Source organism: Aptenodytes forsteri, unplaced genomic scaffold (assembly GCF_000699145.1).
Source record: "Aptenodytes forsteri isolate BGI_AS27 unplaced genomic scaffold, ASM69914v1 Scaffold22, whole genome shotgun sequence".
NCBI classification, from domain to species: Eukaryota; Metazoa; Chordata; class Aves; order Sphenisciformes; family Spheniscidae; genus Aptenodytes; species Aptenodytes forsteri.
Genome location: NW_008795688.1, coordinates 384,279 through 411,006, shown reverse-complemented (window position 1 = coordinate 411,006; position 26,728 = coordinate 384,279). Strand labels below are relative to the sequence as shown.

Sequence of the window (26,728 nt, the reverse complement as noted above, 5' to 3'; positions counted from 1 at the left end):
CGGTATTTTTTTTTTGGAGACCGAGCACAAGGACTTCTCTTCCCAGCTCACTTCTGGGAGGTCAGGCAGGAGTCATCCAGCACATTTTATTTCTTATTTTTTACAGTTGCTCTGTTTAACGTATTTTATTTTTCTTTAACTCTGTTTCTAACTGCAGTAATGCTGATTTCTTTGCCTTTTTTTGTGCATATTCATGTTACCAACAGAAATCCATGGCTAGGTAAGACCTCAGTAAGCTCAGCCATAATGCCAGCTTTCAGTATCCCCCCAGTTGCTGCTACTATTTGAAGCCTTTTGCTGTGCCCCACTCACTGAACTGGCTTTCAGCAAATCAAAGCTGCTGCTTTATCTTTATTTCTGCACCAAGGGCAAGTTTGGGCTGGCAGGATGCAATGAATGATGCAGGTAACTGACTCCAGGAGCTGCTCCCGGGAGAAGCTGCCACAAACAAGCACTGTGTGCTGCCTTCCTGCTCTCTCTTTTTAATTAGCAAACAATGGGGAAACCTCAAAAGGCTTCTGAATGGGGCTTCTATCTTTTCTGTCTTCAGCAGAAAGCCTTCTCATGTCTCCCTTGTGCATCGTAGTGCTGTGAGCACTCCACACCTTGTGCTGGTTAACACTTCTGACACTTAATGCTTATAGCACTCGTCCTCTTGCTGCCCTGGCTCTGCGATGGGGCTTGGTCTCCCTTCTTGTTTTGAGCATCACTGGATCGTTTGTGACACAGGTGATTTAGGCAGCGTCCTGTCATGTCTGTGTGGCATCTGTGCTGAGCATCTGGTGGCTTCATGGCTTCTGGCCTTGTTTGTGTACCTCTGGGAGATGGAAAAGGGCACCCAAGCTGCTAAACATGCCTCTGAGCAGGAGCTGAGGAGGGTTAGAGATGTGTCGGCTTCATTTAAAAGGAGAAACTGCCTGTGGAGGCAGGTCCGTCGGATGGTGATGGCTGCAGGGAGGCGTTCTCCCCACAGGCAGAGCTTGGGTGCTGGAAACCCAGTTTGAGAGCAGCTGGTGCCCCAGAAATAGCAATATTTGAGAAGTTTGTACTGCTTGGCCCGTCCCTGCTGTAGTGCCATGTGCTAACGCCACGCGTTGGGTTTTGATTCAAATACGTCATGTCGGGGAGGCAATCACAGGCGGCAGCACGGAGGTGCCTGGTGGCGGGGAATGCAGCTGGCTTGGCGCAGAGGGGAATAATGTGCCACGGTTTGAGCACTGCGGGGACATGGGCCCTTCTGCCCACTGGCCTCGTGCAGTGCTGCGGGGGATCGCTGGACTGCAAGGACGGGCTTTGTGGGGAGCGACGGCTCTTGCTGTGGGCTTGAAAGGGATCGGTTGCCCTCCCCAGCCTGCCTGTCCCGCCCTGCCGCACTGAGGGCGGCACGGCTGGGGGGTCCCGGTGGAGACTAGTGCTCGTTCAGCCGAGCTGCAGATGCGGCCGGCCCGCCCGTGGTGCTGGCGTTGGCCGGGCCGCATCCTGCACGTCGCAGGGGCCAGGCGCCGTCCCACAATGTCCATCCGTTGCAAAGAGCCGCTCTGAACTTAGCGCAGGAAATGTGACAAATCCGTAGAGCTTGGCTTTAACATGACTCATCAAACACAAGCACTTCCAGGCTGCTCAGGTTGAATGTCACTTTTCTCTAACCCTTTCAAAAGGGAGCAAACTACCACATTTTAATCCAGTTTGGTTTGGTTTGTTTGTTTGGGTTTTTTTTTCCCCTGTCCTACTTGGCAGAGGTGCTTTCTAGCTGATAACTGATTTGCAGAGTCATGTGTGGATCAGGTTGGCTTCATGCCCCTCCATCCAAATGCGAATAGTGAAATACATCTGCCCCTAAGCCTCTTCCAGCAGCTTTTTATTGCGTGCAGCCAGGGAGGCACTTGCTTTTTGAAATGTATCGCAGCAACACTCAAATGGGAGTTGAAGTTTCCAGCTTAATGGGGAGGAGGTGGGAAAGGTGGTTTCTCCCTGCTCTGACCCAGGCTGTGCTAGTGTGGATGTTTAACAGCAAGATGGGGAAAGGAAACAGCCCGGCTCCCTGCAGCAGTGAGCTGCGTTACCATGGGAATCTGTCCTTGCTAGCAGGTGTTGAGATTTTAGCTCTTCATCTGCTCTTCTGGAAGGATTTCGTAACTGTCCAGTGCAGCGGCAGCAGCCTTCTGGGTTTGCTGGCAGGGTTTTTGCATCCCTGACCCAGGAGGTGCAAGGTCACCAGTGAATATAAGCAGCGCAAGAACCACGCACCGCGTGAAAAATAGTGTGGAAACAGCACTGCTCTGTCCTGGGGATGCTGTCGTGAGCCACCCGCGCGTGAGCTGCTGGCACGTGTTGGTCCCTTAGGCAGTGATGGCAGCGAGCGGGACGTGCCCCTCCGAGTGCTTGCCCCAGGAGCAGCCTGGGACCCCAGGAGCAGCCTGGGACCCTGGAGCCGCCAGCTCCCGGGCTGGCTTTTTCCTCATCAGTAGAGCCCTCGCGCTTCTCTTTCTTCTCGCTTTTACTGACCGCGGCCCACTGATCTGAGCAGCAAAGGCTGTCTCCTTGAAGTGTCCCTTCTCACAAACGTAGCTCTGCCAGGAGAGATCCGAATGGCATCTTCTGGGGTGCCGGTGGTTCGGGCAGAGCTGGTGAAGTGCTGCAGAGGCACTTCTTGGGAGCAGGCGGACACCGAGGCGGGGACCTGTCCTGCCTTGCAGGGGTGTGGGGGTTCTCCCCCCACCTTCAGTATTACGAACACGACCATGAGGGCAGGGTGCTGTTCTGGGACAACAGTGGGGGTGGACGTGCTGTCCTCATACAGGGACGTAATTGCTTCTGGTTGTCAAGGCTGTGGCGGTGGTGATCAGCAGATGGTGAGCCTGGGCTGTGTGTTGAGCCTAATGACAGAAGATCTGTCAAAGCCAAAACACAGTAGAGATGGAAAAGCTGTCAGACCCACGTGCTCCTCTCCCAACCCACCAGGAAGCCAGGTTCTCCACGCCTTCACCTCTCCCACCAGCCTGGGGAAGGGGGGAACCCATGGATCCTGGGGGTGTGGAGGCACCCGGAGCCCCTGCTGCACCCCAGCTGGGGGTAGCGTAGCGTAGAGGCAACTCTTGCTGTGCTTTAACATGTGCCTGCCTGCTCTCGCAGAGCCCATGTGCCATTGCCGGGTATATGTGTCCGTCCCCATTACTGGACAGACCTGTGAAGGACCTGGGGACGCAGGTGGAGTCGGCCCCAGCCCTGCTGCACACCCCTGTGTGACGGTGCCGCAGCCCAGTGCTGCCTGCACAGCCCTGGGGGCTGCGCATTGCTCACAGGCGTCTGCAAACGGCTGCTCCCGGGCAAATGGGCAGCAATTAAGAGGGCAGGGGAGCTGATCGTGGGCACCCACCTGCGTGTGTCCCTGGCTGTGAGTGAGCACCGATCCTCGCAGCCGGAGGTGGGAGCCCTGTCACGGTCATATGCTGGCCCCGCTCCTGCAGCCACCGAGCAGCCACTGTGCAGTCAGGGTGATGGATGCGGTGAGAAGGGAGGAGAGGGGTCTATCTTCCAGCTGGTGGTGGTGGGGAGAGGTGAGGGGTGCCATCTCCTGGGGCTGCTCGTCACTTAATGGCCTGTCTCTTGTTGCTTCTCAGGGCAGTAAATGGCTTTGATCAAGGTCCCCCTGGACTGGGAGCGTCCCGACCATCCTCAGCACCTGGCATGCTCCCCTTGAGCGTATGAGCCCGCGGGAGGTCGTGTTCGGACTTGCGGATGCTTTTCTCAGCCCATCAAGAGAAGAACTGCTCCCGATTCCTCCCCATTCCCGCCCCGCTGGAACACGACCTGCGACCTGCACCGTGCCGCCAGAGGAGACCCTGTGCTCACGGCCCTTCATGTCATGTTAATACAGTTTGTTTTCTCCTGTTGCTGTAGCGGACGTTCTCTGACTTGGCCCCACGCCCTGTGCCACACAAGCTGAGACACGCAGTGCTCTGTTTCGGGGGATGCAGGAGCCTTGCTCGCCAAACCTCGGCCAGGCAGTCCTCGGCCCCTCGCTTTATCTCTTCTCTAACTTAGGTTTGGCACGACACAAACGTTGGCCGCTCCTCTTAAAGGCTCCCCTTCTCCCTGCCTGCCTGCTCCAGCATCCTGCTGCTTAGGACGTGCAGCTGCTCTCCTCCCAGTACGGCTCTGATCTCTTGAAAGGGCCCTGGGTGAGGCTGTGCGATGGCACTTTGGACATTTGCGCCTGGGAATCAGGTCCAGGTACGTGACTGAGTTACTGCAGCTTAATAAATTACTGCCGGGCAGGTGCGCGGCTGGCGCTGCTGGTGCGTGGCCACCTCCTGCCTTGCCTCGGAGCGGGCAGGGGAGGATGAGCGTATCTGGCAGCCCTGCCGTGCACACCGGCGCCGGGCTCCTTGGGGGCCAGGGCCGAGCAGGGGCAGGGAGGGAGGGAGGTGCTGGGTGGCAGCAACGCTGGGGGTGACTGTCACAGGCCCAGCACACGTCAGTCGCAACATCAAATGCCTTAGTGTGAGCTGGCAGGGCAGACGTTGCCGAAGCGTTCTCCTCAGCGCTGCTCTCACACCCGTGCAGCTGCGAGGCAGTAACGTGTTCAGCCGCTGTAGCGTGCTCACGGTGTCCGTGTGCCTGTAGCACAGCTTCCCGGCCCCGTTGTACCCTGCCTTCATCAGTCAAACAACTTCCACACACCTCCACAACAGGGACTCTGCGAGAGCGTTAGGAAGCCACTCATCCAACTGGCCGCGCTGCCCATGACCCCCCCCCCCCCCAGGCCCCTTTAACCATCACAGCCACGTTCCCATCTGTGTAATATATGACTGGATTTTACAGCGTCACCTACGGGCTTCTGTGACAGTTTTGGGCGACTGTGTACCTTGTGGGTCTTTCAAGCAACGTATTTGTGCGATTTCTCTGTCTATGTGCCTCAGAGCCGGTGGATTTTTAAAATGAACCAGCAAACCCAGCCGGGTTTGATCTGTGGGTTTAGAAATCTTTGTTCCCGGTCTGGTCCCGTTCCCCGGTTGGCTCTGCAGCTCCCAGTTGGTTTATTTACAAGCGCTGAGAAAAACCATTGGCCCCAGCAGAAGGGAGGTGGGAAGTGCCCCCCTGCCGTTAGGGTTTGTATGGTCCTCCTTTCCTGTGCATCCTCTGCTGCATTTGACTGTTTACATTTGTTTTATTGTACATAGGTTTGTAAACATAATATCTTTGCCTAAGATCTTTGTACATAACTTGGGCTTTGTAGCTTTATTTATTCAAAATCTATATGGCATGTTTCAGTAGGACAGTGTACCATACCACCGTGGTGACACAGATCATGTGGTTTAACAAAAAAACAAGTAAGAGCAATCTTCCAAAAATAAAGTTCTTTTAATGTGGAATCAGTGGATTTTGCAGAAAGAGTGGCAGTGGCTGTATTTTGTCGTGTAGCATGTTCTGCCAAGCCCCAGGGAGAGGTTGGCGGTGCTGGTCTGCGCTGCCGCGCAGCTCCTGCTCCCATTTCCTTGGCATGTCTCCTCCTAATTTGGTTTGTGCACAGAGGGGAACAGCCACTGCTGGGACGGGGGCTGAGCAAAGACCTTTCCTCAGCTGTAGCCTCTGCTCCTGGCACTGAACCTCCTGGTGGCTCGGCTGAGGCCGGGGTTTCAAGATCTGGTTGGGGGAAGAGCCTGGGAGGGTGTTGGAGCCCTCCAGCTGCAGCCTCCAGGGCTTTTTGCCTCCTCGGAGCAGCTGAAAGGCGTTTCCTCTGCACAACAGCGGGGCTGGGGGCCCTTCCCCTCCCGTGTGCCTGGTGGGCTGACAGGGCTGTGGCAGCCCCAGGGGCTCTCCCCACGGCCCGTGCCTGCTCCCAGCTCTGCCCCCGCGGCACCCTCGGCTTTGCTGGCACGGCAGTGTTTTGCCTGACACAAAGGTGGGTGCTGCCTCTCTCAGGCCGCTGGGCTCAGCTCCAGCCCAGGCGCTCCCGAGGCACAGCCAAGGCACACCAACCCTGGGGGGCTGCCGTTCCAGCACCAGCTGCCCACTCCCGGCCAACAGCCAGGGCTGCGGTGTCAGTGCTACGGACCCTCCCTCCTGCTGCCGCCCAGGCTGGACCTGCCCCATCCACGGACAGAGACCTGGCAGCACACCCCCTCCCCGGCTGGGAATACACTCGCGCCAGCTCCTACCAACGCCCCCATCCCTGCCCCATGCAGGGGGAGGCCGTGCACCCCACCTGCCACCAGCTCCCTCCCCGGGGTGCAGTGCCTTGGAGGGGAACAGGGTCACCCTCACTGAGTCAGCCCTCCCCCCCCCGGTTAAAAACCCCCCTGGTAACAGTAAGCTGTTCTTGCACAGAGCCTGGGCCTTCTGCACCTGCCCTGATGTGTGCAAGCCATGAGAGAGAGAGGGAAAAGCCCTTCCACAGCCCCTACGCTCTTCCCAGCATGATCCCAGCTACAGGAGGAGCAGCAGCCACAGCCTTGAAGGAGGTACTCGCTCTAGCAACAGGTGCCCAGGAGTGAACAGGGTTCCAGGAGCTGGTGTCTGGGACTGGCAGGGGTGGCCCAGCCGCCCCCAGCCAGCCAGCTGGAAGCAGAGCTACCACTGAAAGGGTCAGCGCAGCTCCTGCCTGAGCCTTTTCCAGGAGCTTCCAGCTGCCCCACCAGCCCCAACCCTCTCTGCTACCTGCCTCCTTTCCCCCATCACCTCCCCTCCCGGGGCGTGTCCATCCTGGTCCCTGTTTTCTGTGCAGATCCAGCTGTGGAGCTGAGCAGGGATCAGCTCCAGGGCACCGGTACCTGCAGCTTTCTACTAACCTCAGCCTCATCCGACACTCTCGCTCCCTACTGCCAGGGCTCTGCTCCCAGACAGACAGGTGGAGCGGGTACTGCACCACAGGACACCTGAAACAGGAATCTAACTCCTCAGAAAAAAGACCAGACCCGGGTAAAGGCAGAAATGGGGGCTGCGCCTGCGCCACGGTACTGAAGGGCAGCATGAGGTTTATCGTCCCTTCGTGCTCCAGCTATGCATTGCCATTAAAGTTCAAAGGCAAAGGCTCTGCCCTTGACCAAGCCATTTATGCTGTATTTAGGTCAAAATGAAAGGGGGAAAAAAAACAAAACAACCCCCAAGCAAACAAAACAGTAAGAAGGGAAAAGGCAGCTTCCAGTCATATTCTCATTTATTAAGGTCTATGCCAGCCTCAGGAGATAGCTCTTCCTGTAAGTAAACAAAGCAGGCGGCCGCATCTATAATGAATAAATTTATTGTCTTACAAAAATCATTGTCTAGAAATATGGGTATACAAGAAAACAAGATATTTGCAGTCAGATGCCTGGTGGTCAACAGCCAGTTTGATTAAAAATATCCAAACACACACAACAAAACCTTTGCGACAGATGTTAAAGCTTTTAACCAAAAAAGGAAATCCATGTTTTTTGAGCATGTGGCAGAGGAAGTTTCCTAGTTAACACTGATTCATTGTCACTAATATCAATAATACCACTTGGACTAGAGAGGTACATGATATGAAGCACAGTCAAAATTAATACATTAAATCATTGTTATATAGGCAAATTATATATGTAACATTGTCTTAGTACTGTAGTGTCTAAGGCACTTTCTGTAATGTCAGTTTTTCAGCTATTTAAACAAAAAGAACACTAACTACTCGCTGTAATACTGTTCAAAATAAAAAAAACAACAAAAAAAAGGATTCACATCCACTGGCATGTTAACACGTAGGCAGGCAACATCCACCGCTGACCCCCTGTAACCACAGGCTCCACACGAGCCCCACGCTGCACAGTACGGGCGGCCCTGCTGCTCCCGGCAGCTCCCGCAGCAACACCAGGCTGGCTGCTAAGGTGTCACGTCAGCCTCGGCTCAGGGTGCAGCCGCTCGGCTCCATGTCCTGAAGACCAACTCACTCAGCCATAAATTAATAAATTAATTTTGCCTGTGTTGCATGTTTATTTTCCACTGGTGTTCACATTATACTAGCCTTAATATATATACAGATCTGTTGGGCATAGTAATAGCAGGTCTCTACAAACGCAGAAGTACTGTACAGATGAGGAACGGTGATGCTATTTCAGTTTGCCTGTACTGCAGGAACACTAACTGATGAAGCAGGTGCTGAGAACACTTCAAAATGATATTGCAGGTTAAAAAATGGACACTACTCAGTCATCCCTACATTTCCCTCTAACACTTCCCAAGGCCTTTTCACAGTTCACTCGCTGATTGTGTGCTGATCACAACAATTAGGAGAAAAGAAAGATACAGGTGCAGTTTGGTCTTCACTGATCCAACAGACTCAATACAGCCGAGGGCCGTCTGAGCACAGAAGAAATGGAAGGATGTTGTCTGTACAACAAAGCATGCATAGTCATGACAACGGGTCTGTCCCAACCACCTACCCTCTGGGAATGAAGTTTCTGTATTGATAAAAAAAAGTTTCATCCTTCACATGATGCTTTATAAAATGGCTTTACAATGAGTATCTGGAAAATAGATGCACTGAACAGAGACGATCCCATTTTGTTTACTATATATAAAAAAGCAGTTGTACCTATATCTGAAGCAGGGTACAGTATGGTGAGGCTGGAGAGCCTTAAGACATAGTTGACCTATGATAAGTAACCTTGTAGCATGCCGACGTTTCGTAAGGCAGATTTACGGCCACAAGGCAGTTCGGTGGTCAGGAAAGTCCTCCTCCTTCTGCCGACTACTGTGTAAAAGGTCTCTGCATGCATATGGTGTGACGGGACTCTACTCAGCAGGGGCCGGCTGCGCTTCGTTCACATCGCTGCCTTTGCTCTCCACGTCGTCGTCCGAGAGCTCTAGAGAGGCCCCTTCAATGTGCAGCTGGCGTCTCCCGGATCGACTCGAGGAGAAGGTGATGGGGCCCCCCCTCCTGCAAACAACAAGCAGGCAGCGATTGCTGATGGGTCACGTCTCGCTTGCAGCCCGAGTCCCGGTGCTGGTGGCTGCCCCTGAAAGACCTCCCTGCTGAACTGTGGGGGAATGCGGCAGCTCAGCTCCAGGCCACCCACGGGGCACACGTGGTATCTGAAACCCTCCCCTCTGACCAAGGGGTCAACACGCTGTGCACAAACACATCCTGGTACTCCAGTATTCCTGCTTAGTTTATACCGTCGCCTTAATTTGGCAAGTCCCAAGTAACTTAAAATATTGTCTCTGCACAAGCACCAAGTGCAGACCAAGTACTAAACAGAGTGGGTTCTCTAAAAAAATGTATCAACTGCTCATTTGTTAAGCGCTGCACTGCGCCGCTCCTGCCGTTCCTACCAAGCCCACCAGCTCAGCTGCTCTCCCTTGTTGAGATGGTTTTTGTTCTGCACCAGCCTCACCTTTGCTGACTCCCATCTGTACTTGATACAGACCTTGATCTCAAAGGCCTGCTCTCAAGGAAAGTGCTGAAACACTCCCACGCCAGAGTGGGTCAGGAAAAAAGGGATCAGTACCAGCCACTGGGAAAAGCACGACTGAGCTGTCTCTGTCACATTTACCTACGGCTGGATTGAACTGGCAACCCCAGGGAACCTGCCAACGTAAGCTCCAAAGAGTTCAGGCTCAAGAGTTGTCAGGAACATCCCTGTGGTCTGGCAGCTTCTTTGTTATCATCATCAGGCTCAGCAGTTCCCAGCAGGCTCCAGTTTGACCCATCCCCTAACGTTAGCAGCTCTGCTTCCGCAGCGCCACAGCTGGATGCTGCCCAAGGACGCATTGCGGAGACTGTGGGCACACAAGGGCCCGGATAAACCCCTGCCCGCTGCTACTGGTACCGCTTACCTTAGCCTGTTTTTCAGGGTGCTGACCTCCCGGCTCAGGCCCTCGTTAGCCTCTGTGGCGTCATCCAGCTCACGCTGAAGTTTACGTCGGGAAGCATTTGCACGTGTGGCTTCCTCTTCAGCCTCCTCCAGCTGGCGTTTGAGCTGCTTCATTCTGGCATTTGCCTTTTCCATCTAAAATACAAAACCAGGTCGTCAGGATCAAACTCAGCAGCTGCAACCCCACGATTTGGGAGGTCAGAGAGGGTAGCTAACACCCTGTCCTCCCCGACCACCCCGGCTGGAGATGAACCATCAGCCTCACTGCAGACTCCAGTGTGGACTCCTGGAAACACTGCCAAGCTCCTGGGTGTGGGATGCCAGGGTAGATAGTGGACCATCACACCAGAGCTAACACAGGGAGGCTTTGACTGCTGGGAGCTACTCTAGTGGTTTAGTGATCAAGACAGAGTTCCCTCAAATGTTTTCATTAAAATGCTTCTTAATAAGCCCTTTCTACTCAAGGTATGGTTTTATTTGCCTTTTCTGAGAAACAGGCCTCAAAAGCTAAGCCGCTCCACCTACCTGCTCCTTGTACTGGTCTGCGTGTCGACGCTCATCCTCCACCTGCATGAAGACTTCTTTCAATTTCTTCTCTGTACGACGGACCAATTTGTTAGCAGCTGCTCTTTCCCTAGAATAATCAAAAGCCATAATTCGTCCCAGTACTTGAAGGCTAGGAACACGAGATCTGTCCTTTCTGAAAGGCTCTCGCCTCATTGTGTAACTGATACTCGAGTCCTCTTAACATGTCTGCCACCATCAATAGAACCGATGTAGTTTTAGTGTGCTGGTGGTTGGCTGGGATGCAGCTCTGAAAGTGTAAAGTCTTAGCACTGGAGCAGTATGAGTATGGTATGCAGGCTAAGAAGAGAGATAAGAAGGTGCTTCTTCACAGTGAGATTAAACAGAGCAGCTTTAAAGTTATTGGTAACTGGTAACATGAGCCAAAAGCACAAAAAGAATGGAGATGGTGATTAAGACAGCCCACCTTCAGATTCTGGGAGGAACTAGCTAAAATTAAAAATAAAATGTGGAGGACCAAGATGGAAAGGACAGACAGGAAGAGCTCACTGCAGAAAGACTTCTGCAGAGCACAGGATTCAGCTCAACTAACTTAAGCTGTCACGCCTAAGCTGTTCAACTTGCTTCCTCTAACCAAAGAGACCAGGTGTCTCAAGGCGATGTTTTATCTTGTCTCAGGAAACTTCTGCAGCACCCTGTGGATCCTGGGACTACCAGTCAACATATTCATCTGGTTAACTTCAAGAGTTAATTCAGCAGTTTCAGTTACGGAGCAAACAGATTCTGAAACTTTCAATCCCAGTTAACTTTACAGCTGTCTTGTTGAAGTGTGTCCCCTAAACGGTAGGTTTCTAGATACTAAAACCTAATTCCTGTGCTGTAAGGTAAGGTCACATCTCAGCCCTACAAAAACTTAAGGCATGGAGGTTTCAGACATTCAACTGAGAGCAAACACGGGCAAACAGATTTTTTCCTTACTTGGCTTCCTGCTCAAGCTGTTCTTCTAGCTGCACAATCTTGGCTTCTAGAGTAGAAATTGTTGCCTTGAACTTAGACTTCACAGATCCCTCCAGTTCCTGCAGCTTGGCTTTCAGCTCTTTGTTCTGCCTTTCCAGCTGCTGCCGTGCATTTTCACTCTTCTGGGCAGCACTCCGCTCCCCAGCTAGCTCAGAATTAAGTGTGTCAACCTTTCAAAGGAGAAGAATAGAAGATCATTTGGTGCTGTTCAGAGCCTCCACTTAACTGCACACCGAAACACAAATTACCCCAACAGCATTGTCAACAACGGATTCACCTGCAGCGTGGTCTTTCGGAACCGCTCATTGAGAAGCTCCATGTTGCTCTGCTCTTCCTCGAGTTCTTCCTCCAACTGTGCGATACGAGCTTCCAGCCGGCGCTTCTCATCCAGCAGCGCTGACCTAGAAAGGAAGTATTTGGGTCAAGACACGTTCAGATCTGATACAAAACAACCAGCAAGTTTGCTTCTGATACTTTAGGCATTGCAGATTGTCATGAGAAGCCACTGTGTCAGCAATTCTCTTCATAACAACAAGTAATTTTTATCATGAAGACAGATCAATACAGAATTTGCAAGCAGACTACGGAGAACTACAGCTTCTGGTGCCTTAAGTTCTTCAAGATGCACAATTAATACATTTGATGACTCACTTTCCCGAAGCACTGTTTGCAATCTCATCAGCCAGCTCATCCCTTTCTTGCTCAGCATGACGACGGGCTCTTTCAGATGCAGCAAACTCCTGCGAAGGTTTAGGAAAAGATTCATTACAGCATTAGGAATCTCAAAACTTCTGCAAACAATTTAGGCCTCTAGTAACACTTCAGAGCATCTCCCAGAAGTGATATCCCTGAGGATAAATGGATAAGCAGAAGCCACAGCTGTGGAAGCTAGCAGGACACATCATCTTGATATTTGCCCCCCTTAACTGCCATATGACTACAATGGATTTACTTCTCCCTGGCCCTGAAGTGTTCCTTCCACAAAGTTAAGGAAAAAAAAAAAAAATCTGTGAAAAATCAGTAACATTCAAGCCCTAAACAGCAGGAGAAAACCATTCTGTCACATGCTCTAATAAACGCATTCAGTGTAAAGTGGGCACTAAATTAATTAAATTTTTTAGGTTTTTACAGAGTACGTAGCATGAATGCAAGCAAAGTATAGAAAATAAAAGCTTTAGCACAATAGTATAAAAAGCACTGAATCCCATATTATAAAACTGTATTATGTGGTAGAAACACCCAGGCATTTGCTAAGAAGGACAATTAAATACACTGCAAGTGCAAGACTGACAAGTTTGAAGTCCACAAAAGAGTGACATGGAGAAACTCTAGTAAGTCGCAGGTTATCTGCAAAGGCTCAAACAGTAAGTGTAGCGAAATCTGAGCGATTGCTTCAAACTTTGGTCTGTAGCTAATACAGGACAAAAAGAGGCAGTCTCTCACACAAGGCAATTCTGCTGATACTTGACCTTGTGGCAGACCAAGGAGATAGCGGGAGGTAAGTGATACGTAGCAAGACTTAGAGCTCTTACATGAATTGCCATCAATGAGGGAACACATGCCCAATAGAGCAAGGGATGAGGACCTAAGATGGCAGAGTGATAAACCTCCACAGACTTAAATGGTCCACTGAGGTACTGGGGAGGTTGTTAGGTTTTTATATATTTCCAATAATCAGTTTTAGTACTGACACTCAAACCTCCTTGCAAATTTTAATGAGGCCTCAAATCTGTTTAAGCAGTAGTAAAGCTTTTCCTGCTACCCAGGCAGGGAAACGAAGTCCAGACTACTGGAATGATTCCTACAAAGCTATAAGGAGCTCACTAATGACCTGGGGCAGGGGGGAAGAGAAAGATCTCCAGGCTCCCATTTCTTTATTCAACTCACTAGATTGCTTTTTACTACTTTTTTTTTTTTTTTTTTTTTTTAACTTTTTGTTTTTCCCCTTAGTCTAGCAAGAAAAACAAAATTCTTGGATTTCAATCTCACCTCCTGGAGCTGGAGTATTTCTGCTTCAAGACCTTTGAGCTTCTTTTCACTCTCTTTGGACTGTGCGAAGATCTCATCTCTGGATGCACGGGCTTCTTCCAGCTCCCGCTGGTAGTCTTTCATTTGAGCCTGCAGTTGGAAAGCAGGGAAAAGAAAAAGCCATGATGCATTAGGACAACCACAAGATTTATTAGTGGCTCTGAAGCATTTTGGCCCTTAAGAGGTAAGTTCTTCCTCCCAGAGTGGCTTAATTCCACTTAAATATAATTTTCAGTTCTTATTTTCATAGCAAAACTTCATTTTCTCATCTTTCCATCACTCATTCCTCATCAGAAATATTCCATTATAAGACTCCACTTCATTTATCAGTATATTTCTTGTAGGAAAAAACCTCTAGTAAAGAGCTGCTCAATTACATTTATCATGAAACTTGTGGAGCTGTAATGCTCTTGGAATTGACTTGGGGGGGGGGGAATCTATTTACTTAAATTGACTGATAAAACCTATTACAAGTATGCAAGGTAAGAAACTGCTCAGTGTAGAAATAACACGATTCACCATTTTGCACATATAATGTAGAAGCACATACTTCTCCTTCCCTTAGGACACTTAACACAGACTGAGATCTTAATTCACAGGAGTGACTTGAGATGCTAAAAGAGTCATAAAGTTGGAGAAACTGCATTTAAGTCGTACCTGCATCTTTAGAATACCACCAGTCACGAGACCACTTATTTCAGGTGCTATAGGGAAGTGTACAGCACTCAAGTATGAACTCTCTAGCTGTCCTGTCCTCTGGGAATAGAGGACAGCGGGATACTGCTAGGTACCAGCATTTCTTGCTTTAACCTACGTTCCGTTCTCATTCAGCACCTGGACTCAGGTGCCCTCATTCAGCTGAAGTAGGATTTGAAGTAGGATTGCCAAGGAATAGAGCGGACAGGGCAGAAAGGCAGTTTAATTTGCCATGTGCTTTACATGGTGTTGCCATGGCCTCATACTCCTGAAGCTTTGGGCCATGGCACTGAAAATCTTTGGCAAAACTGAATTCTACCAGGTGTTGAATATTTTTCTGGGAATGGGAAATAAATCCTTGACACAAGTACTGCGTTTTTCTTGCCAAACTAAAAAGAATGGGCATCTTGGAACTTTTTAAAGCAACTAAAACTTAATCCTCCTTTTTCTCTGGAGCGTTTTTGGGTGAAAATGCCTTAAAAAGTTCAACTTGAGGAAGCAGCAGTCAGCAAGAGCAGAGCTCAAGTCAGTAAATTCAGATACAAACAACCATAAATTTAAAAAATGCAGCCTAGAAAGCAATACTCAGTAAATCCTTATGCAAAGTGTTGAAATAAAGAAAAAGATGACTATCGAATAGAAGTATTTGGGGGACAATCTTAACTCCTTACCGAGAAAATGATGAGAGGAGTTTTGAGCAGGTGATAAGTTCAGGCCAGATACTCTATGACATATGTCAGCATAGTCAAATCTGATACTCCTCTTGCCTTCAAGCTACAAATGTATTTAATGAAAAGCAACACCCTTGACAGACTGTCACCAGGAGAGAAAGCAGCTCAGTTGATTAGCTGTGCCTACCTGGAGCTTACGTAGCTGTTTGATTGCTTCATCTCGAGCCTTGTTTGCAGCTTCTATCTGACCTTCCAGGTCTTTCAGATCCATCTCCATTTTCTTCTTGGATGCCACAGCAAGAGCCCTCTGTTTGCGCTCATCTTCCAGTTCTGCCTCCAGCTCTCGCACCTGTGAAATCAAGGCATTTAACAGGCTCAGTTCCAGGAATGGAGCAAACAATCCTAACAAAATGGTTGGTGAATCCAAAAGGCCTTTGCGGAGCAGAATTAACAGTACTCGATTGGAAGAGACTACAGAATGCAAGCTACATGGGAAGACACTGCAAAAACAAATCCACAGATTGGAAGCAGAGATCTATGAACTGACAAAAAAGGAAAACAAAGACAATAACTCAGCATCTGAAGCATTTCCATTTCATCTGTACAGCTACTTAGTGATCAGCTTCTTGCCCAGCACATCTATCCACATTTAGGTATCGCTCTAGGGCAGATGTCACTAATTCTGATTGAACCACTACGAGGAAAATGAGAAGTAGAATCACCTCATTTCCTCAAGAAAGAAAATGAAATCATTCCCTTTGAAACAGCTGTGCTACTGGCATTTATACACCAACAACTTTTTTTCAAAACAAAACAGAAAAGTATCTAAGCAGCAAGGCAACACGCACTAAGCTAAACCTATGCAAAAATAAAACTGAGCCAGAAATGCCACAGGTTACCAACATGAAAGAATATATTTTGTTTTGAAGCAAGCCTCCCTCCTCATGGTAGGGCAAGAGCTCTTGTCCAGTGAAAGACAATAGCAATTTGCATTTGCAGCGAGCTTCAAAAGCGCTCCAGGCCATGTTTATTTCTAAGAGATCTCTATATAGGTGATTCTTAGTAACTGCACATTTTCGTTTTCTTGTAATAAATCTTGATGTGTTTTTTTCCTGTCAAAGTTTAATGTTAATTTAGAACCATCTTCTCTTACAAGCATGAAATTTTAAAGGCATTTCTTGAGTCTTTTCTGATCTGCTTCATGTTACTAGAATTCTCAAGTCTGGCAAATCTGGAATCTTTGCCACGATTTTCATTTAGAAAACTGTTCACTTACAGTCTTTCAGTTTATCTCGGCATCCATGGATTTGTTCCTGTAATAGGATGGGCTTGAAAGTCCAAATAACATACCCCTGTCCTTGAAATACACCCACGCAGCAATAGCCAAACCTCTGCTTGCATGTTGAGTGTTTTTTGGAGGACCATCAGTAGCAGACTAGCACAACAGTTGACAGTGGCCAGTCCTCAACAAGACCTATTCTATTGTTTGTAAACATCAGTGCTTGGGATTTCTATAGGATGGGATCTTTAAGCAAAGAGTTTTATTTTTCTGGTAGCAAGTTTTGCCAAAGCTCTGTGGCTTCGGTGATAAGATCCCCACCCCCTTCCCACTGAGGTACAGTAAAATAGACATACTTGTTTAACCAGCATCCTCTTTTTCTCTTCATTCTGTTCATCTCTGGCTTGCAGATCTCTCTCAAACTGGGCTTTCATAGCTTGCATGTTCACCTCCAAACGAAGCTTAGCATCTTCTGTGGCCTGCAGTTCATCTTCCAGTTCCTCAAGCTGAGTCCTCATCTCTTCAACCTGTTGCTCTAAAGTTCTCTTTGACTTCTCCAGTTCATGGACCTAAGCCACAGACATTAATCAGACCCTCTCCTTCAGGTTTCTCAACATCAGCAGTTGTTAACAGCAAAATAAGACATTATACGAACTCAGTACACTACATTTTGTGATGCTCTGAATTGGACAATGAATCAGAACAGGCAGAGCAGCATCTCTAAGTCTGTATTAGAGAACCCAAACATCTATGCAGATGATTGGAGATTAGCTGTGCAATGTCACAGAAAAAAAGTAGTAGTGAGACAAGCTCTTAAATCTAGCGCAGGTGCCATTAGTCGTTTGGCCAGCAACTTCTGCTCTCCACGTCTTCACATCTTTTGAAGAGCCCTGATGTTAATAAAGACCACCCCCTTATTCTGAGCATTAATTTCTCCAGAATTTTGGCTTATAAATCACAGCTTCAAAAAATTCTATTTTTGTGTCAAATATACTTCTCCAGCCAGGGAGTTTTCCTGTGTTATTCCCTATGCAGTATATAACAAAACTGTGTGTGGAAATGTACTTACATTTTTGCCCACATCATCTTTAGAGCTCATTAAATCTTCCATATCTGTACGCAACTGTTTGTTCTGTCTTTCAAATTCTTCCTTAGCTTCCAAGGCTTCTTCCAAAGCCCGAGCCAGAGACAGTGCTTTGGTTTCCTTCTCCCTTGCTTCTGCTTCAGCACGATCTCTTTCCTCTGCATATCTGGCAGAAATGTTCTTTTCTTCTGCCAGCATCTGAACATAAGAAATAATTAATCCATCTCTTAAGTTCTATAATCAGGTCCTTCCTGCCTCAGGTGTTTTGGTCAATGAAGTGGTTAGTGCTCTAAGTTTAATTGGCCTTCAGAAGCTGTCTAGTCTCTCAATCTTGATCAAAGTGCTAGTAAGAAAACAGCTACAGCTAACTCTGGGATGAGATGAGGAAAGCAAGCTACTAATCAAGATTAAGTAAGTTTTACATTATTTTCATCTTTCAGTCTTTGCATCCTTTCTTAGTCTATCTTGAGGCATTTCAATAATACTCTTAAGTTTTTGTTCCAATATAATTTCCTTTTTGTATATAAAGAGCTTACTATTTGATCTCACAAAACTCAAAGCTGGCACTTAGCTCACTGAAATTATAAGTGACAAGTTACTCTTAACAAAGGCCAAGCTGCTCACAAAAGATTTATCAATAACCACAGTACTCTAGTCAAACCCTTCTTTATACAAGGCTCATTTATGCAGTAACAATATAAGCAAGATGCCATTTAAAAAAATCGTAGAAAGCAGCAAGATAACAGCAACTAGACTACCTGATCAAACTTCTTCTGCTTTTTCTCCAAGTTAGAAACAATCTGGCGCTGATGATCTAGATCTACCATCAAGTCATCCAGCTCTTGCTGCAGGCGATTCTTTGTCTTTTCCAGTTTGTCATAAGCCATTGCCTTCTCCTCTAGGCGTTGGCTTAAGGACTCCATGTCCTTCAATAATTTCTTCTTATTTTCCTCCAAGCCTTCAATGGTTCCCAAGTCATCATCTACCTTTTTCTTAGCATCAGCCAACTGAAATTTAATAAAACAAAATAATGTTCATCATTATGATGCATTATTCATGCATCATGAGAAGGAAAGACAGGCATCAGGTCCAAAATACAAAACCAGAAATAGATGTTATTGCTAGCTAAAGTAACGCAAAAATTGTGAGCTAGCAGGATACGAAGTAGGGGAAAGTCCTGCCCATTGCAGTTAGTTGTACTAGTCATTGTTGCAATGGAGAAAGACCACAGGAAATTTTATTCCGAAATCTGTTCTAGCATGTGTGCAAATCACATGACATTTTTCTGAGAGGTTTAGGACACCAATTCATCTCACCTGGAATGCGTAGGCCTTACAGAAGTCCTGCCATTTACAACAGCTTACCTGTGACTGCAAAGCGAGCATCTGTTTCTCCAAGTTCTTTCTGGCCTCCTCTTCCTCTTCCTGCTGCTCTTGCAGGTTGTTCTTCTCCTCTTCAAGCTGCCTAATCCTGCTGCTCAGGTTGAGTTTCTGACGGGTTTCTTCCTGAAGCAGCTCCTGTTACACAAACAGGCATATTCAAAGTTCAGTTTGGTTCATAGCGTGTTAACTGTGGCCTTGGGCTACCACCCTCCATTACTCTATATGGAGTTTCACGTTTGATTATTTTTTCTCACAGCATTTTTGTACAAGGACATGCTTATGAAGACATCTGTAATTTGGGTTTTCAAAAAGGCACTCCTCATTCATTTTGGGCACACTTAAACCTTTATAAAGCATATTTCTGATCAGGGAATCCATGCCACTGTCTGCTCTAGGAGTTAATGGATGATACTTTTCTGTCTTTAAAGGGACGAGCACAGAAGTCACCTTCAAACTATTTTTCTTCTTCCAGACAAGCATATAGAGTCCCCATTTTAAACCACCTGGGAAGAATATATAGCACCAAATCCTGCAATGGCAGCATGCTTCCAAGTTTTGCTGCATTGCTTAAATATAAAGGTCAGTTTAAAGATAGCTGTAATGTGGCAGGGGGAAATTCCACTTCCGTCATAACGGAAACTAATAAAAGGTATAACCACCCCCCTCCTCCATCCTGTTCCTCACAGACCTCTCCAATTGTGATTAGCATTATTCAAGTAGTCATCATTAGCATTTTTATACAGGGGAAAAAAAGAGTATATTTGAGTGATGAATACATGCATAAAGCTGCATTGTTTAACTCAAAAACAAACACTGGCAGTTTTAAGAACTTAAGCTGTCAGTAAAAGACAGGGTATTGTCCCTCATGCCTTTCATATACCCCAAGGATTTTATTTACATTAATGTTCTACTTGGAAAGTTGTTTTTTTTTTTTTTTTACTTAATACTTATCTCCCACAGAGACTAAGAAATAAGAGAAACTTAAAGGCTACAGTCTATCAAGTAGTGAATCTTAGATAATGAAAAATGGGCTCCACATGTAGCTGAGCAGTCGTTATCCATTGCATTTCACTAGACTTCAATAGGAAATACAGCTTGTACCCAAGGGACTTTCCAAACCATGAATGAAAATGTATTTTCTGTTATGCAGTTAGCATTTCAAATGAGGAACAAAGCTTCAGTGCAAAGTTCAAGCTTCACTGCCCACACACCTGTGTATCCTGAAGCTGAGATTCCAAACTAGCCGCATCCTTGGCAAACTTAATGCCTTTCTTCTCTGCTTCCTCCAGGAGACTTGAGACATTATCCAACTCGTTCTGCAAAGCAAGCAGTCTAAAGGTAACAGCACGCAGCTGACTCACGGCAAAGCCTACGTCCCACTGGGAGCTGGAACTGCAGAACACAAAACCTCAACAACTTCCAGGTATGGCAAGACAACAATAGATCCCAGTACAGAGATACAACAAGCTAAAAATACTGAAGTTTGGTTAGAAACTTGAAGTTGGATGTCAATCTTGAACTTAAGGGTACAACATAACAAGAGTTAGGTATGCTATTTAGCAGAGCATGTCATTCCAATATCTGCATTCATACTCAATGCTATTTTTAATTATAGGACCATAGATTTTACAGGACCATTAATTCAGGGATTATCAGGGTGGCAGCTGGGTTTAAAGCATCACCACAAGAGAAAAGGTTACTGTCAGGTGCCAACTATTGCTATTTTAGGCTATGCTACTTGTATATAGAGTGACAGACTGCCCAAAAGCTTCCTCCAAAAAGAACTGGGCCGTTCCCTTTTTGAAGCACTTTAGCTTGATTTACCTAAAGTACTTGTTGCTGTGGTTTAAAAGCCAGCCCTGATGTCATTTTGTCCATTTTCTCCATTTCCCAGAAGAATAGGCCTTTACTTGCAATCCCTATCTGTCAAGCTCCCAACCTTGAAGCACTAAAGAAAACCTGTGACCATCATCAATCAGTACAGTTTTGCTCACACCTACAAGTGAACTCAGCCCAATCTACTCAATTCCATATCCAAGCCAAAAACCCGTAGGCCAGCTGTCAGCAGAGTCTCCTACAGGATTTGGTCTCTAGGATGGGAAGCCATGTACTTAGAAGCCACTGTAATTCTCACACAGCCCAAAAAGTTCAGGATTAATGTCATGGCTGTCCAGCTATCTCCACCTGAGGCACGCCACCACTTTAAGGCCCCTCAAGTACACGAGTGCATGACTGAGATCACGTCCCACATCAACTACAGACCCAGTTCCTGTAGACCTAGCTGCATCTTTGAAAAGTCATTTCTCCTAGCCATTTCTACATTAGTTAAGGCTTTTACTTTCTTGCATATTTTTCAACAGTTTAGGACTTCCATACAGCCTTACCTGCAGCTTGTTAGCTTTCTCCGCCAGTTCCACCCTCAGTCTTTCTCCTTCTGTGACCTTAGCGGTTAGCTCTTGTACCTGAGCATCGAGCTTCTTCCTTTTATGTTCAGACTCTGCCTTGACCTGCTGCAGTACCTTCACTTCACAGGCTAACTCCTTGTTGTCAGACTCTAGGCCTTGCTTGTTTTTTTCAAGATTTGCTTTGAACTAGGAAAAACAAAAGGAAAGAAATTCAACACTTTGTTACATATCAATACAGTTTTCTCCTAAAAATATTCAGTCCAGCAAATCAGGTTTACAAGTTCAAAGATAAAACAAGTGCTCAGCCAGTTGTAAGTAGGGAGTGTTTAAAATGCTGCCATGTAACATTCTGTGTATATTAGCCAAAGACTAAGTTAATGCAAGTTATTCCACTCTAAGATATCACACGTAACAGTGAGGACCAGAAGATACTTCTACGAATTCAACAAGATCTGGGATGGCAGTGCTGTAAAATGACTGTTTGAGTAGCACTGTAAGTAGGAAGGAATGTGCCCATTAACAGATCAGCATGGCTCATCTCACAGAAATAAAAGGAAAGATATCAACTAAAGCTGCCCTGATTTTAGTAGGCGTAGCAGCCTGGAAGTGCATAACAAAGCACTTTTCACCACTGCACTGACATTTGTCAAAAACCTTTTTAAAAAAGTAATAATTGGCATAAGGGATGTTTAAGTGCCATTCTTACTATATCACTAGAACTGACATCATCTTATCACAGGACCTTTGTCTAAGATTGCAGGGTATTTTTCCATCTTTTCATGCTCTTATTGAGAATATTTAATGAACAAGGAGCAGAAGACATGCATAAGATCTTCAGGTGAATAAACTATAATTTCCTCCAGCTTTAACTACTATGTTTCTCACTTAGTATTTTAAAGTAAGGAAGCTCGTGAAATATTCCCTACATAAAAATATTACTACAGTATATGAACTGTCCACACATACATTTGTGAATGACCAGAACTATAGTTTCACAAATTAAAGATAGGGTTTTTTTTCGGCAGTGTTGGAATAATTCTACTTTTGAGCAAGACACTCAAGCTACACCAGTAGGAACCATGCTATCCAGGTGTCCCCCCTCCTGCCTGCTCTGGTGGTGGTTACCAGAGAACAGAATACAGCTGTGCAAGTTGGCAGGATACTCCACAGATTTCTAGCACTGGAGGTCACAGTACAAGCATGAAGTTAAGAGGGGCTGGAAGAACTTTTACACTACCTGTACTGACAGTCTGTTATTTGTGAGTGCTGACATTACAATTACCGTATTTGGAAGCATTCTGCAGTTCACTCATGCAGAGAACTGCTTTTCACCAAATAAGCACGTGGGCTGCTGGAGAATTCCTACAGAAGTACTACATGAATTTATCTCTAGGTGCACCGTTTCCAAGTTTAATGAACACTTTTCAGATAGATGCCAAGACTGTCTAATAGTTGCAATATATTCAAAGCAGCAGGATATATTTGATCCAACTGCGATTGTTATGCATTTATAGAGGACAACGTAGATCTGCAGATATCAGTGGAAGGGACCACAACACTTGTTAGTTATAAAAAGTCCTGAAGCAGAAAAATGTATTTCTGTAATTCATTTTCTTCTCACCCTTTTGGCCTGTTCAAGTTGTTCAGAGAGCTCTTCCAGGGCAGTAGCATGCCTCTGCCTGATTTCCTGGATCTGTGCTTCATGGTTTTTGGTTTCCTCTTCAATTGCTTTCTTCAGTTCAGCCACCTCCTGCTCTCGCTTTGTCCTAGAGAAAGCATCAATGGTTATCAAAATCAACATTTTAGTCTTTTGTAAATTAAAGACGAATTTTAATGGTGCCTTCTTACACAGACATATGATCCTACCTCAGCTCTTGCTGTGCTGCAGTGGTATCCAAGGTATCTTCCAGTTCAGTTTTTAAAGCCTCCAACTCTTCACTTAAATCTCTTTTCTGCTTTTCCGCCTTGTTGCGTGATGCCTTCTCAGATTCAAGATCCTCCTGGAGTTCTGCAATTTGAGCCTGCAACTCTCTTATCACTTTCAGTGCATTGTTTTTCTGAACTGCTTCTTCATCACCTCTGTTAAACAGAGGCACAACAGTTAATGACATTTCGTAGCTTCAGATCTGTTCTTGTAACAGTCTAGTGTTATTTAAATTATGTACACAAATAATAACTCAACTTTCCCACTAGAATAAAATAGACCTTCTAAAACTTCATAGACAGAAACCCACTACTGCACTGTTATTCTCAAGATCCTAACAAGCACAGCGCCCCAGGTACTACTACAGATGCACTACTAGAATGATTAAGCTTTCAAGTTTACATTCAAGTATTCCAGCTTTGTAGATCTCAACATTGACCTAAAAAATGCACCCTGTCTGTAGAATTTTCTCTTCCCGCAAAATTATGGATCATTACTCAGAAACTACAAAAGGTGTTTAGTTGATACCTGTGGCTGCAAGACTACCACACAAGTCTTTCAATGATTGAGTATGACATACGTTATCAAGTACTTTGACCATTAAGAAGGCTGAGAATTACATGTTTTTTCCCTCCTGAGGCTGAACTCTGGGAGACTAAAAAAGCTTCCAGAGCCCAAATGCTATTATACTCTGATGAAACATTGGTTTTGGAGCTTTGTAGAGCAAGGATACTGATAAAACACTAAATTCCTCTTTTGCCATGTCTACACACAGCACACAGGTGTCTAGAGATGCTCTAGAAACGTGAATTGGCTTCTGCTTTAACATTCCCAGTCCTAACTGATAAGTTTGCAGTCAGATGAAATTCTGTATGGGAAAGTAGGTTTCTACCACACTTCCGTAATCATAAGCCCCATCATGCTCTGACCTAGCAAGAGCAGCCTGCAGTTCTTCCTCTTTCTTGGCCAGCTGGATCTTCAGTTCTTCAATCTGGGCTTGCAGCTCAGCTATTTGGTCCTGTAGATCTGTTGTTTCACCATCAAGTTTTCTTTTAGCTTTTTCTAATTCTTGACGGGTCTTCTCCTCCTTTTTTAAGCGCTCTAAGGAAGCAAAGAATTATATGCATAAGGAATTTTTTCTGTTGTCATCCTCAGAAGGTTCAGGGGCAGGGCAGTGGGGTGGCAAGAAGGGTGGGAAGTTTAATATATGCTGTGTCAATTCTTTCTCCAGTCTGCAGCTGGAAGGGTGACTGGGAAAGCTGCAATAGCAAAGTAGGACTGTATGATTTAGATAGAAAGTCAAGAGAAAGTCAATTACTGGAGAAAAAAAGTGTGAAGTAAGTGAACAGAAACATAACCTCATCTTGATAGAAAATAAGGAATGGGATCTAAAAGAAGAGCAGTTTGAGCTGCTAGGCCAGGTGATCACAGACATCAGGATTCAAAAATGAAGAACAACTACGGACTGGAAAAAATGATAGCTTGCATAGTTTTGGAAGGGCTAGGCTAGACTCCAAAAGGTCTACTGGAAAATAGTATCGCTTAAAGAAAACTTGGATAAACCACTTTTGCAAGTATCTGTGCCCACTAACTCACATCCCACTGATGTTTAGCAAGACTTTGCAACCCTGGTAGCTTCCAGTGATTTATTTGTGTAGCCAAGATACCTGCCCTAAGGTATCTCTTTGTGAAAACCATCCAGTTATCAGTGCCATAGCAATAAAATATATTTAGGTGATCTGCCTGTTGTCTGATTAAGATAGTTACTGGCTGCATTGTTTACAGTTAGCTAATGACCAGGTATGTAATATATTTAAGACACAAGAGGGTTTTGCTTAGCATAGCATTAGCACAATTCTATATGGATTAACATAAATGTAAGTTATTAGACTTGCTCAATACTTTGTGGGTCCTCAGTGAAGAGATTTCTCTCACACCCTTCCTAAGCCTGCTACTGGATCGGGACACCATCTTCTACACAGAAAGGAAGCCATGTTCAAGAATCATCTCTTAGAGCCACCCAGGGCTATTTGGGATTTTCCAGACAATCTAAAGTAACACTGTTTTTCTCTAAACAGTTCCTCATTCAAAGAAAATAGCACTTTTCCCTCTGTTTTTACATTATATTTCTGGTGAGTGACAGTTAGAACAGTATCATAAGACCCAATTTTGTAACTGAGAAAGCTCATCGTAAACTGAATTAGTTTCCCCCCCCCCCCCCTAAACAAAAATTTTTCCCCCCCCCCCCCCCAAATTTCAATACCTAGCAGTGCCAAGACCCTAGCAGAGAGACCTTAATGGCTTCTTGAATCATCTCAAATAGTAAATATCATTTTACTGTGCTTTACCAGCCAAGAAATCCTTATATTTAAGCTTTAATTTCCATTTCTAAGGTCATTGGTCTTGGAACAGTACCATAACCAAATACATCTGTCAAGTATCTTCAGAAACACTAGTCCTGATTGATAGTCCACAACTATTCAAGCATTATTTTCCAGTGAGTAAAGCTTACTCATGCCCATCTTAAAGTCTCTGAATATGATTTTTAAAGAAAAGGTACATCAATTACCTACTATCCCTGTTAGTTTAATACCTTCCTATACAGATAAGATTAAACTTTGGTATTCTTCCATAAGCACATCAGTTTTAAGATATGCAGCAAGACAGGAATAATACAGTAAGTGAAAAAACTATTTCCAAATTAGGGCACAGAGAGCAACTTTGCCTTATATTTTGCAACTTTAACTTGGCAGTTTATTAATGTTGCACAATAGCTAATTACAGCCCTAAGTCATTAAAAAAAAAAAACATAAAATCAAGAAAGGTTACATATAGGGCTAGTTTAGCCTGTGACAACACAGGCAAAACAATCAGAAATAAATGGCCAAAGAAATTGAACCATTTTAGATAAACAAAGCATTAAGAAAAGCAAAACAATTCAGATTTGCTTATTCAAAAAAATATTAGAAGCCTAATGAATGCCTACTAACATTCTTCTAGAAATACGTTGTTCAAATGTGTTATTATAGAAAAGTGTCGCAACTTCCCAGGAGACAGATGTTTTACCTTGTTACTAAGGGATGCATGCAACAACATGAATTTCTGAATGTGTCTATAAATGAAATGGATTCTCAAAAATGAAAAACAAGTAAAACATGAGAAAGACTGAGCAGCCAAATGCAACAAGTCTTGCAAGCAACACAAATTTCTTTCAAGATTTAGATAAAAATAACAGCTTTTAAAGTATCTACATATAAGGTTACACTTAGCAGACTGGACCAGATACTGCATACATTGTAATAAGTGATCCATTCCGTTCTAGCGTGACGTCCAAGCTGTTAATACGCAAATGTAGTAAGAACAAACCTTCCAAATCGGTGATCATCATTTCCTGCTTGTTCTTGAGCTTGGCCAAGTTTTTGGCCTTTTCTTCTTCTTCAGCCAGCTGAGAAGTACATTCAGCAATTCGATCCTCCATCAGCTTCTTTTCCTAGTTAGGAAAAAGGGAAGAAAGAGTAACTTCTAAAATACAGTTTGAAGAGTCACTAAGCAGCACAAATAACTGAATATACAAAATCCATACAGAGGTCTCATACAGCACATATAATACAGATTTTATTTCAAGTGACTGACCTGTCAATATTAAGGATCAATTGCAATAGTACAGAAACATGAACATTTGTTTTCCAAGAAAGTCAGACTTGGAATTTAACACACAGGAGGCCTGGTTTTAGGACAGCACTTGCTGTACACTTTTGGAAATCTGTTCGCAAAGAACAACAGTAGCTGTGATCAACACTGCTTCCAGCTCTTAGATTTGGAAGACTCATGAAATTGGAAAGAATGCATGGCAAATACCTCCCTTTTAAAGGTCAGTTTAAAAG

The 26,728-nt window shown here is 45.5% G+C and overlaps 2 protein-coding genes across 2 annotated transcripts in view; one reads left to right on the top strand and one right to left on the bottom strand.

The window, feature by feature from the left end:
• Positions 1-5,375, top strand: part of NDEL1 (nudE neurodevelopment protein 1 like 1) — a 29,204-nt gene extending 23,829 nt beyond the window's left edge. The window contains exon 11 of the mRNA XM_019473011.1: positions 3,621-5,375. Within this exon, the coding sequence (XP_019328556.1) occupies positions 3,621-3,708 (88 nt within the window). The 3' untranslated portion in view covers positions 3,709-5,375. The remainder of the gene's footprint in view (positions 1-3,620) is intronic.
• A 1,766-nt stretch (positions 5,376-7,141) lies between these two features.
• MYH10 (myosin heavy chain 10) overlaps positions 7,142-26,728 on the bottom strand; it is a 103,986-nt gene continuing 84,399 nt past the window's right edge. The window contains exons 23-40 of the mRNA XM_009282795.1: positions 26,211-26,334; positions 23,774-23,945; positions 22,787-22,999; positions 22,542-22,686; positions 20,900-21,106; positions 19,727-19,831; positions 18,498-18,650; positions 17,892-18,140; positions 17,119-17,331; positions 16,406-16,618; positions 14,958-15,119; positions 13,365-13,493; positions 12,027-12,115; positions 11,653-11,776; positions 11,337-11,545; positions 10,359-10,467; positions 9,796-9,968; positions 7,142-8,896 (exon numbers count right to left, since the gene is read on the bottom strand). Of these exons, the coding sequence (XP_009281070.1) occupies positions 8,752-8,896; positions 9,796-9,968; positions 10,359-10,467; positions 11,337-11,545; positions 11,653-11,776; positions 12,027-12,115; positions 13,365-13,493; positions 14,958-15,119; positions 16,406-16,618; positions 17,119-17,331; positions 17,892-18,140; positions 18,498-18,650; positions 19,727-19,831; positions 20,900-21,106; positions 22,542-22,686; positions 22,787-22,999; positions 23,774-23,945; positions 26,211-26,334 (2,934 nt within the window). The 3' untranslated portion in view covers positions 7,142-8,751. The remainder of the gene's footprint in view (positions 8,897-9,795; positions 9,969-10,358; positions 10,468-11,336; positions 11,546-11,652; positions 11,777-12,026; positions 12,116-13,364; positions 13,494-14,957; positions 15,120-16,405; positions 16,619-17,118; positions 17,332-17,891; positions 18,141-18,497; positions 18,651-19,726; positions 19,832-20,899; positions 21,107-22,541; positions 22,687-22,786; positions 23,000-23,773; positions 23,946-26,210; positions 26,335-26,728) is intronic.